Source organism: Oncorhynchus keta, chromosome 34 (assembly GCF_023373465.1).
Source record: "Oncorhynchus keta strain PuntledgeMale-10-30-2019 chromosome 34, Oket_V2, whole genome shotgun sequence".
In the NCBI taxonomy this organism is placed as follows: Eukaryota; Metazoa; Chordata; class Actinopteri; order Salmoniformes; family Salmonidae; genus Oncorhynchus; species Oncorhynchus keta.
Window position 1 is genome coordinate 47,796,029 of NC_068454.1, and position 12,701 is coordinate 47,808,729.

Below are 12,701 nucleotides of genomic sequence, written 5' to 3' on the forward strand. Positions count from 1 at the left end.
ATTTTGTATTTTAAAATGATCTTATTTTATATATTTTACATGTGTTAAGGCCACACGGAGGGCCAGAGATAGTTAGACTCCTGTGGTAATCTGAAGTACCCAAAACGGCTACTTGATGTCAAGTGATACACTTCCTTAACATTCTTGACAGTTACAAAAATTCTGGTAGTTTACTGGTCAACTTTGAAAGTTACCAATTATTTAACCTCCCTTTGCAACCATAAGAAATATAGAGATGTTGATGCATAGAATGACATATAGAACATTATATTAGTTGAATTGTAGATTTGGTGGCCAATTGTTTGTGGATTTTGTTATGTTCTTGGGGTTAGGTTATTGTCTTGCTGGAAGATCCACTTTGCTGCCAAGTTTCAGCCTACTGGCAGGCAGAGGCAACCAAGTTGACCTAAACAAGAGCCCCAGGACCAGTGGAAGCAAAATAGCCCCATAGCATCAATGATCCACCATCATATTTTACAGTAGGTATGCAGTTCTTTTCTGCTTATGTATTCTCTTTTCAACACCAAACCCACCACTAGTGTGTGTAGCCAAAGAGCTATATTTTCATGTCATCTGACCAAAGCAACTGTTCAAATCCAAGTTCCAATGCCGTTTAGCAAACTCCAGGCGGATCACAAGAAAATAGAGTTCTTTGGCCACGCACACCAGTGGTGAGTTTTGCTTCTAGATGAGAATGCATGAGCAGAAAATAACCCCCTACCTATAATAAAATATGGTTGGTGAACTTTGATGTTATGGGACTATTTTTGCTTCCACTAATCCTGGGGCACTTGTAATGTCAACGTCACTCAGTACCAGGACATTTTAGCCAAAAATCTGGTTGCCTCTGTCAAGAAACTGAAACTTGTCCACAAATAGATATTCCAGCAAGACAATATACCCAAGCATACATCAAAATCCACAAAGAAAAATTAATTGCCTACAAAATCAACATTTTGCAATGGCCATCTCAGTCTCCGCACTTTAAACCTGTTGAAAACCTGTGGTTTGAATTGAAGAGGGTAGTCCATATGTACAGACAAAGGATATTTTGTCTGTTTTGTCACCGTTTTGTCACCAACGCCCCATATACTACATTTACATTTACATTACATTTAAGTCATTTAGCAGACGCTCTTATCCAGAGCGACTTACAAATTGGAACCCCGCCTTATCTCAGCTCACTGGTCACCATAGCAGCACCCACCTGTAGCACATGCTCCTGCAGGTATATTTCACTGGTCACCCCCAAAGCCAATTCCTCCTTTGGCTGCCTTTCCTTCCAGTTCTCTGCTGCCAATGACTGGAACTAATTGCAAAAATCACTGACGCTGGAGACTCATATCTCTCTCACTAACTTTAAGCATCAGCTGTCAGAGCAGCTCACAGATCATTGCACCTGTCAATAGCCCATCCATCTACTTCATCCCCATATTGTTATTAATTTTTTTGCTCCTTTGCACCCCAGTATCTCTACTTGCATATCTATCACTCCAGTATTTAATTGCTAAATTGTAATTACTTCGCCACTATGACCTTACCTCCCTAATCACACACTGTATATACAGTGAGGGGGGAAAAGTATTCTTATTTTCAATGACTGCCTAGGAACAGTGGATTTAACTGCCTGTTCAGGGGCAGAACAACAGATGTGTGCCTTGTTAGCTCGGGGATTTGAACTTGAAACCTTTCAGTTACTAGTCCAACGCTCTAACCACTAGGCTACCCTGCCGCCCTAATCTCAGTTTGTTACCTGTATAAAAGACACCCGTTCACAGAAGCAATCAATCAGATTCCAAACTCTCCACCATGGCCAAGACCAAAGAGCTCTCCAAGGATGTCAGGGACAAGATTGTAGACCGACACAAGGCTGGAATGGGCTACAAGACCATCACTAAGCAGCTTGGTGAGAAGGTGACAACAGTTGGTGCAATTATTTGCAAATGGAAGAAACACAAAAGAGCTGCCAATCTCCCTCGGCCTCGGGCTCCATGCAAGATCTCACCTCGTGGAGTTGCAATGATCATGAGAATGGTGAGGAATCAGCCCAGAACTACACGGGAGGATCTTGTCAATGATCTCAAGGCAGCTTGGACCATAGTCACCAAGAAAACAATTGGTGAAACACTACGCCGTGAAGGACTGAAATCCTGCAGCGCCCTCAAGGTCCGCCTGCTCAAGAAAGCACATATACATGCCCGTCTGAAGTTTGCCAATGAACATCTGAATGATTCAGAGGACAACTGGGTGAAAGTGTTGTGTTCAGATGAGACCAAAATGGAGCTCTTTTGGCATCAACTCAGCGTGTTTGGAGGAAGAGGTAAGCTACCTATGACCCCAAGAACACCCCACCGTCAAACATAGAGGTGGAAACATTATGCTTTGGGGGTGTTTTTCTGCTAAGGGGACAGGACAACTTCACCGCATCAAAGGGATGCTGGATGAGGCCATGTACCATCAAATCTTGGGTGAGAACCTCCTTCCCTCAGCCAGGGCATTGAAAATGGGTCGTGGATGGGTATTCCAGTATGACAATGACCCAAAACACACAGCCAAGGCAACAAAGGAGTGGCTCAAGAAGCACATTAAGGTCCTGGGGTGGCCTAGCCAGTCTCCAGACCTTAACCCCATATAAAATCTCTGGAGGGAGTTGAAAGTTTGAGTTGCCAAACATCAGCCTCGAAACCTTAATGACTTGTGGAAGATCTGCAAAGAGGAGTGGGAAAAAATCCCTCCTGAGATGTGTAAACCTGGTGGCCAATGACAAGAAACGTCTGACCTCTGCCAACAAGGGTTTTTCCACCAAGTGCTAAGTCATGTTTTGCAGAGGGGTCAAATACTTATTTCCCTCATTAAAATGCAATTAAATTTATAACATTTTTGACATGCGTTTTTCTGGATTCTTTGTTGTTATGCTGTCTCTCACTGTTCAAATAAGCCTACCATTAAAATTATAGACTGATCATTTCTTTGTCAGTGGGTAAATGTACGTCAGGGGATCAAATGCTTTTTTCCCTCACAGTAGATAGATTTTTTCTATTGTGTTATTGACTATACATTTGTGGCCAAAAGTTTTGAGAATGACACAAATATTAATTTTCACAAAGTCTGCTGCCTCAGTTTGTATGATGGCAATTTGCATATACTCCAGAATGTTATGAAGAGTGAAAAGATGAATTGCAATTATTTGCAAAGTCCCTCTTTGCCATTCAAATGAACTGAATCACAAAAAAACATTTCCACTGCATTTCAACCCTGCCACAAAAGGACCAGCTGACATCATGTCAGTTAACACAGGTGTGAGCGTTGACAAGGCTGGAGAGCACTCTGTCATGCTGATTGAGTTTGAATAACAGACTGGAAGCTTCAAAAGGTGCTGCTTGGAATCATTGTTCTTCCTCTGTCAACCATGGTTACCTGCAAGGAAACACGTGCCGTCATCATTGCTTTGCGCAAAAAAAAGGCTTCACAGGCAAGGATATTGCTGCGAGTAAGATTGCACCTAAATCAACCATTTATTGGATCATCAAGTACTTCAAGGAGAGCGGTTCAATTGTTGTGAAGAAGGCTTCAGGGCGCCTGAGAAAATCCAGCAAGTGACAGGACCGTCTCCTAAAGTTGATTCAGCGGTGGGATTGGGGCACCACCAGTTCAGAGCTTGCTCAGGAATGGCAGCAGGCAGGTGTGTGCGCATCTGCACGCACAGTGAGGCAAAGACTTTTGGAGGGTGGCCTGGTGTCAAGAAGGGCAGCAAAGAAGCCACTTCTCTCCATTGGACTGCTGAGGACTGGGGTAAAATACATTTTCTCTGAATCCCCTTCACGGTTTTTTGGGGCATTCGGAAAAAAGCTTGTCCGGAGAAGACAAGGTGAGTTCTACCATCAGTCCTGTGTCATGCCAACAGTAAAGCATCCTGGGACCATTCATGTGTGGGGTTGCTTCTCAGCCAAGGGAGTGGGCTCACTCACAATTCTGCCTAAGAACACAGCCATGAATAAAGAATAGTGCCAACACATCCTCCGAGAGCAACTTCTCCCGACCATCCAGGAACAGTTTGATGACGAATAATGCCTTTTCCAGCATGATGGAGCACCTTGCCAAAAGGCAACTAAGTAGCTCGGGGAACAAAACATTGATATTTTGGGTCCATGGCCAGGAAACTCCCCAGACCTTAATCCCATTAAGAATTTGTGGTCAATCCTCAAGAGGCCCCACAAATTCTGACAAACTCCAAGCATGGATTATGCAAGAATGGGCTGCCATCAGTCAGCATGTGGCCCAGAAGTTAATTAACAGCATGCCAGGTCAGATTGCAGAGGTCTTGAAAAAGAAGGGTCAACACTGCAAATATTCACTCTTTGCATCAACTTCATATAATTGTCAATAAAAGCCTTTGACACTTGTGAAATGCTTGTAATTATACTTCAGTATGCCATAGTAACATCTGACAAAATATCTAAAGACACTGAATCAGCAAACTTTGGAAATTAATATTTGTGTCATTCTCAAAACTTTTTTCAACAACTGTACGTGTGTAACTTATCCCATGTGTAACTCTGTGATGTTGTAGGCGTCACAGTTGTAAATGAGAACTTGTTCTCAACTGGCCTACCTGGTTAAATAAAAATAAAATATCAAGGATCTGGAAAGCTTATGCATGAAGGAATGGTCTAAGATCCCTCCCAATGTGTATTCCAACTCTTGAAACATTTTAGAAAAAGGCTCAGTGCCGTTATCCTCTCAAGGTGAGGTATTGTAATAAATGTTTATTTAACCTGTATTTATCTACGTGAGTCAGTTAACCTGTTGTGACGAGCAATCCCGTATCCGGATCCTATTTATAGCCTCAAGCTCATTACATAACGCAACGTTAACTATTCATGAAAATCGCAAATGAAATAAATATATTTGCTCTCAAGCTTAGCCTTTTGTTAACAACACTGTCATCTCAGATTTTCAAAATATGCTTTTGAACCATAGCTAAACAAGCATTTGTGTAAGAGTATTGATAGCCTAGCATAGCATTAAGCCTAGCATTCAGCATGCAACATTTTCACAAAAACAAGAAAAGCATTCAAATAAAATCATTTACCTTTGAAGAACTTCAGATGTTTTCAATGAGGAGACTCTCAGTTAGATAGCAAATGTTCAGTTTTTCCAAAAATATTATTTGTGTAGACAAATCGCTCCGTTTTGTTCATCACGTTTGGGTAAGAAAAAACCCGAAAATTAAGTCATTACAACTAACTTTATTCCAAATTAACTCCATAATATCGACAGAAACATGGCAAACGTTGTTTAGAATCAATCCTGAAGGTGTTTTTCACATATCTATCGATTATAAATCATTCGTGGCAGTTTGGTTTCTCCTCTGAAGAAATGGAACGCGCATGGACCTGGAGATTATGCAATAATTTTGACGCAGGACACCGGGGCGGACACCTGTCAAATGTAGTCTCTTATGGTCAATCTTCCAATGATATGCCTACAAATACGTCACAATGCTGCAGACACCTTGGGGAAACGACAGAAAGTGCAGGCTCATTCCTGGCGCATTCACAGCCATATAAGGAGACATTGGAACACAGCGCCTTCAGAATCTGGGGCATTTCCTGTGAAATTTCATCTTGGTTTCGCCTGTAGCATTAGTTCTGGGGCACTCACAGATAATATCTTTGCAGTTTTGGAAACGTCAGAGTGTTTTCTTTCCAAAGCTGTCAATTACATGCATAGTTGAGCATATTTTCGTGACAAAATATCTTGTTTAAAACGGGAACGTTTTTTATCCAAAAATTAAGAGCGCCCCCTATCTCGAAGAAGTTAAGAACCAATTCTTATTTACAATGATGGCTTACCCTGGCCAAAACCTCCCCTAATCCGGATGACGCAATTGTGCGCCGCCCTATGGAACAAACGGGTGTCAATCATTTGACCCCTACCCTTTTGAGGAAAAATTATATTACTTGTTAAACCAAATCTATTTCTATGAGCAATTGTATTAGTATAAATGATATCATATAATTTCCCCCAAAATTTGATCGTTCAATATAGCTCAGTATTTATTTACATCTTTATCAAGGGTGTCAATAATTTTGGACCCGACTGTCTGATACATCTTGCACTGTATATAGTCTGTGTCTGTCTGAAATGCATTGGTCACTAACTCCCTTTGCCCTCCCCCTCAGGTCAGTGTATCCCCTAGCTGTGTGCGGGCAGCCATGAAGATGTTGTACTGTCCCTACTGCAAAGGCCAGGTGGCCCTCAAGCCTTGCCAGAACTACTGTCTCAACGTGATGCGTGGCTGTCTGGCCAACCAGGCTGACCTCGACACAGAGTGGAACAACTTCCTGGGTAAGGGCTTTTATATCCAACAATGACCAGTTAAACATGCTCGAGGTGAGGGAGGGAGTGTGCTTCCCCCTGCTGGTAGAATCTAGGCCTTTACACTTGAATTCACATAATTATTTTGGTTTTAGGGGTGTTTGTTTGCAGTTATTGCAGGGTTACAGTTATTGTGTCCATGACTAACTGAGTTGTCTTATCAGATGCCATGTTCAGTCTGGCTGAGAGACTGGAGGGGCCCTTCAACTTTGAGTCTGTGATGGACCCCATTGACGTTAAGATCTCTGAGGCCATCATGAACATGCAGGAGAATAGCATGCAGGTGTCACAGAAGGTCAGTCACTTCCTGTCTCAGTTTGTCTTTGACTGTGTGTGTGTGTGTTTTCTTTATTCGCCAACCTTTCTGGCTGTGTGCCTGCCTGGTAGCCTGTGTCTATCTGTCTGTCTGTACATTCCACTCACTTGCCTCTCCACCCCTCCAGGTGTTCCAGGGGTGTGGTCAGCCTAAACCAGGTAATGGCTTCCGGTCGCATCGCTCAGTCAAGGAGACGGGATTCACCGGTCGCTTTCGACCCTACAGCCCTGACGCACGGCCCACTACTGCTGCTGGCACCAGCCTGGACAGACTGGTAAAGGCATTGTCAGTTATCTGGCCCAACCGTCAGCATAAATTCAAGTTTTCACGTGAGAATCCAAAGTCTTTCAAATGGGACTTGGTGTAAATGAAAGATCCATCTCTGTTTGCCTGCCTCTCTCCTTCTGCCCAGACGACAGACGTGAAGAAAAGGCTGAAGCATGCTAAGAAGTTCTGGTCCACGCTGCCAGAAACCGTGTGTGCTGGGGAGAGGATTACGTCGAGGGATGACTGTTGGAACGGAACAGCAAAGAGCAGGTTAGTTTGGCAGGTTGTTTTCCTAGGTCACTCCCTTGACACAGTCACCAACCAACAGTGGTTGTGTCCCAAATTAGACCCTATTCCCCGTTTAGTGCACTAATTTTCAAACATAGTACACTATTTAGGGAATAGGGTGCCATTTGGGATGGAGCCGCCATTCTGAAGGCATAAAGTAATGTTGCTGCAGATAGTGAACTAACAGTGTGCTTGGTAGGATCTCCACATTCATTCTTGACCTTCTGCCATAGGTACGAGTCTGTTGTCATGGGCAATGGATTGGCCAATCAGGTGTCCAACCCGGATGTGGAAGTGGACATTACAAAGCCAGATGTGGTGATTCGCAGTCAGATCGCAGTGTTGAAGGAAATGACCAGCTGGCTGAAGGCCGCCCACAGCGGCAATGATATCTCCATCGACCAAGGTGAGAATGGTAAAAACTAACAGATTATCTTACTTACTGAGGCCCATTGCCCCATGCAGAGCATCCGGGTTGGACACCTGATTGGCACCCTCTACAGGGAGCTAAACTTTAGGAAATCTTCTCCATTTCAATAGCCAGGTGTGTTGACATCATTACAATAATGTGGAGTAACTCTGAGGTAAAAGGCTGTGCGTGTGTAGTTGTTTTCTGAACAGTCAGATAGCTAGCAACAATGACAAGAAGCTGATGTGTGGTAAATCGTAGATGGCTTGTTGTATCTTGTTTATCTTGTTTTGACATTAGACGTCACATCCTATGCTAATATGGTTGAATTAGCTAACTAACAACTGTAACAATGTATTTGAGAGACAAGTGCTTATTGGGCAAATGTATTTGTTTTCAATAAACATTTGCGTAAGAAATATAGCTTACAAATTGTCAATAATCCTTTGATTGTTGGTAAACATCCCACCTGTCTTTAAAGATTAGTTGGCCTAGATATTCTGCTTATGTTGTCTGTTTGAAGACTATTGACAATTACCTTATATACCATTTAGCAGACACTTTTATCCAAAGCGACTTAGTCATGCATGCATACATTTTTTACATATGGGTGGTCCCGGGAATCTAACCCATTATCCTACCAATGCAAGCGCCATGCTCTATCAATTGAGCTAGAGAGGACCACAACCTTTGGTGTTGCCATAAAAATGTCACAAAAGACTTGATGAGTTCTATTTTCATCACCTGAATGCTGTCTTTTCCTGTGTTGGCCTACCTACTCTCATTTCTTGCCTCCTGAAATCTTCTCACTTCTCACTCTTCTCTCTCTCTCTTTTCTTTCTTTCAGATGAGGATGGTAGCGGAGGACAGGAGAGTGGTAGCGGCTGTGACTCTCCATCCTGTGAGGCAGACCGGGACATCTACTTCTCCATCCCACCCACCCCCATCAACCCCCGCGTGGTCAAGGTGGTGCACCAGGAAATGACCGGTGGAGACCGTATGGCACACGGGAGCATAGCACTCGCACTCTGTGGGCTCACCCTGGCCCTGCTCGCCCCCCATTGGTGATAAAGGGAGAGAGAGTGAGAAAGTAAGATGGAGAGAAGGGAAAAACTGTCAGACTTTTAAGAAGACTGCCTTCAGGACCTGTCTGCCCGCCATCATGTGGGGGGGGGGACTATTGAGTTATTTTAATTTTTCGTTTGTTTTTATAAAAATGGTCAATACTGTACAGCGATTTCCTTCCACTTTTCTTGTTTGTTTCTTTGCCTTTTGTCCTGATTTAACTGATTCGCCGCTTGCGGCACCTTCGAGCTAGAATCCCTCCCGCCACATTACCAACAGTGTTTTGAGTTCTTCCATTTCATTCATGGGCTGGCCAGGGATGAATGTGGCTATGCCAGAAAAGAGAACATCTTGGTTACATGTTGAAGCTCTAGACTGGCTCTCAAAGCTAAGAGTACAGTAGCTCTGTGGGAAAATACTTAGAAGTTACAGGGCTGATGTTTAGATGGTTCGATAGGAGATTGAACTCGCTGGCGAGGGGTTCTAGGGGCTTCTGTGTGCCCAGGTGTGCATCCATAATGTGGAAGGAGTAGCACTTCCCAAACGACCCTCAAATACCAAACTGGTCCACTGAGATCATACCACATCTGTGTTCTCTGAATCATCATTATACACTAGCAGTGTTGAAATGGAACATGTCTGATGGAGTTGGATGTATGGGGAGGTCCTGATGTAGGCTAGAAGAGAAAGTTGGTGACTTGAGAGAAGGGACCCCCCTCCCTGTCATTCCTCTATAGAAGGCAGAGTTTACAAAGAGCAGTCCTCTGTGTCCTGGGGCAGAGAGTCTATTCAGTTCAGAGCAGACTCAGACTCTGCACAATTTGTCTTACATATGATAAAATAGCATGATCTTGACAGGGAGTAGCTTGTATGTCCAAAATGTTTGAGATGTAGCAGAAAAGAGAAACCAAGACACAGTTGAGTGACTTTGTGAATTGAGTCAGAGATGAGAGAAATGTGGAGACTGAGTATGATGAAATTGTAACACAGGGTTTTATGTTGAGGAATTTTTCGGTATATACTGTGTGTATGTGTATATATAAATATATATATATAAAAACAATACTCATCTCATAATTACAGTTGGAGTCGGAAGTTTACATACACATAGGTTGGAGTCATTAAAACTAGTTTTCAACCACTCCACAAATTTCTTGTTAATGAACTATAGTTTTGGCAAGTCGGTTAGGACATCTACTTTGTGCATGACACAAGTCATTTTTCGAACAATTGTTTACTGACAGATTATTTAACTTACAATTCACTGTATCACAATTCCAGTGAGTCAGAGGTTTACCTACACTAAGTTGACTGGGCCTTTAAACAATTTGGAAAATTCCAGATGATGTCATGGCTTAGAAGCTTCTGAGGGACTAATTGACATAATTTGAGTCAATTGGAGATGTGCATGTATTTCAAGTCCAAGCTTCAAACTAAGTGTCTCTTTGCTTGACATCATGGGAAAATCAAAAGAAATCAGCTAAGACCTCAGAAGAAAAAGTGGAGACCTCCTCCACAAGTCTGGTTCATCCTTGGGAGAAATTTCTCAATGCCTGAATTCACCAAGTTCAGCTGTACAAACAATAGTACGCAAGTATAAACACCATGGGACCACGCAGCCGTGATACCACTCAGGAAGGAGACGCGTTCTGTCTCCAAGAGATGAACGTACTTTGGTGCGAAAAGTGCAAATCAATCCCAGAACAACAGCAAATTACCTTGTGAAGATGCTGGCGGTAACGGGTACAAAAGTATCTATATCCACAGTAAAACGAGTCCTATATCAACATAACCTGAAAGGTCGCTCAACAAGGAAGAAGCCACTGCTCCAAAACCGCCATAAAAAAGGTAGACTACGGTTTGCAACTGCACATGGGGACAAAGATCACATTTTTGGGAGAAATGTCCTCTGGTCTGATGAAACAAAAATAGAACTGTTTGCCATAATCACCATCGTTATGTTTTAGAGGAAAAGGGGGAGGCTTGCAAGCCGAAGAACACCATCCCAACAGTGAAGCTCGGGCGTGACAGCGTCATGTTGTGGGGGTGTTTTGCAGGAGGGACTGGTGCACTTCACAAAAATATATGGCATCACGAGGAAGGATAATTACGTGGATATATTGAATCAACATCTCAAGACATCAGTCAGGAAGTTAAAGCTTGGTCGCAAATGGGTCTTCAAAATGGACAATGACCCCAAGCACACTTCCAAAGTTGTGGAAAAATGGCCTAAGGACAACAAAGTCCAGGTATTGGAGTGGCCATCACAAAGCCTTGACCTAAATCCTATAGAACATTTGTGGGCAGTCCTGAAAAGCGTGTGCGAGCAAGGAGGCCTACAAACCTGACTCAGTTACACCAGCTCTGTCAGGAGGATTGGGCCAAAATTCACCCAACTTATTGTGGGAAGCTTATGGAAGGCTACCAGAAACATTTGACACAAGTTAAACAATTTAAAAGCAATGCAAGCCAATACTAATTGACTGTATGTAAACTTCTGACCCACTGGGAATGTGATGAAAGAAATAAAAGCTGAAATAAATAATTCTCGCTACTATTATTCTGGCATTTCACATTCTTAAAATAAAGTGGTGATCCTAACTGACCTAAAACAGGGAAATTTACTAGGGTTAAATGGCAGGAATTGTGAAAAAAATAGTAACTGTATTTGGCTAAGACAGACACAGACAGTTTGGACACACTCATTCAAAGTTTATTCTTTATTTGTGCTATTTTCTACATTTTATAATAATAGTGAAGACATCAAAATAATGTAACAACACATATGGAATCATGTAGTAACCAAAAAAGTGTTAAACAAATTCTATTTGAGATTCTTTAAAGTTGCCACCCTTCATCTTGATGAAAGCTTTGCACACACTTGGCATTATCTCAACCAGCTCTATGAGGTAGACACCTGCAATGCATTTCAATTAACAGGTGTGCCATGTTAATTTGTGGAATTTCTTTCCTTAATGCGTTTGAGCCAATCAGTTTTGTGACAAGGTAGGGCTGGTATACAGAAGAGAGGCTTGGTAACTCTAATGAACTTATCCTCTGCAGCAGAGGTAACTTGGTCTTCCTTTCCTGTGGCGGTCCTCATGAGAGCCAGTTACATCTTAGCGCTTGATGGTTTTTGCGACTGAACTTGAAGAAATTAAGTTATTGCAATTTTCTGGATTGACTGACCTTGATGTCTTATAGTAATGATGGATTGTCATTTCTCTTTGCTTATTTGAGCTGTTCTTGCCATAATATGGACTTGGTCTTTTACCAAATAGGGCTATATTCTGTGTATATGTATATATATATATATATATATATATGTATATGTATATGTATATGTGGGATGTGTGTGTATACAGTGCCTTGCGAAAGTATTCGGCCCCCTTGAACTTTGCAACCTTTTGCCACATTTCAGGCTTCAAACATAAAGATATAAAACTGTATTTTTTTGTGAAGAATCAACAACAAGTGGGACACAATCATGAAGTGGAACGACATTCATTGGATATTTCAAACTTTTTTAACAAATCCAAAACTGAAAATTGGGCGTGCAAAATTATTCAGCCCCCTTAAGTTAATACTTTGTAGCGCCACCTTTTGCTGCGATTACAGCTGTAAGTCGCTTGGGGTATGTCTCTATCAGTTTTGCACATCGAGAGACTGACATTTTTTCCCATTCCTCCTTGCAAAACAGCTCGAGCTCAGTGAGGTTGGATGGAGAGCATTTGTGAACAGCAGTTTTCAGTTCTTTCTACAGATTCTCGATTGGATTCACGTCTGGACTTTGACTTGGCCATTCTAACACCTGGATATGTTTATTTTTGAACCATTCCATTGTAGATTTTGCTTTATGTTTTGGATCATTGTCTTGTTGGAAGACAAATCTCCGTCCCAGTCTCAGGTCTTTTGCAGACTCCATCAGGTTTTCTTCCAGAATGGTCCTGTATTTGGCTCCATCCATCTTCCCAT

At 42.3% G+C, this 12,701-nt stretch overlaps 1 protein-coding gene across 4 annotated transcripts in view; it reads left to right on the plus strand.

Annotated features, from left to right (window-relative positions):
- Positions 1–12,701, plus strand: part of LOC118367213 (glypican-4-like) — a 91,192-nt gene that overhangs the window by 77,603 nt on the left and 888 nt on the right. For 3 of the 4 annotated variants that reach the window (XM_035750385.2, XM_035750384.2, XM_035750382.2), the window contains 6 exons: positions 6,186–6,351; positions 6,546–6,676; positions 6,825–6,971; positions 7,110–7,234; positions 7,486–7,667; positions 8,509–12,701. The exon at positions 8,509–12,701 is cut by the window's right edge and continues 888 nt beyond it. In XM_035750385.2, coding sequence (XP_035606278.1) covers positions 6,186–6,351; positions 6,546–6,676; positions 6,825–6,971; positions 7,110–7,234; positions 7,486–7,667; positions 8,509–8,729 — 972 coding nt within the window. In that variant the 3' untranslated portion in view covers positions 8,730–12,701. The remainder of the gene's footprint in view (positions 1–6,185; positions 6,352–6,545; positions 6,677–6,824; positions 6,972–7,109; positions 7,235–7,485; positions 7,668–8,508) is intronic. The other variant, XM_035750383.2, reaches the window with a different exon arrangement.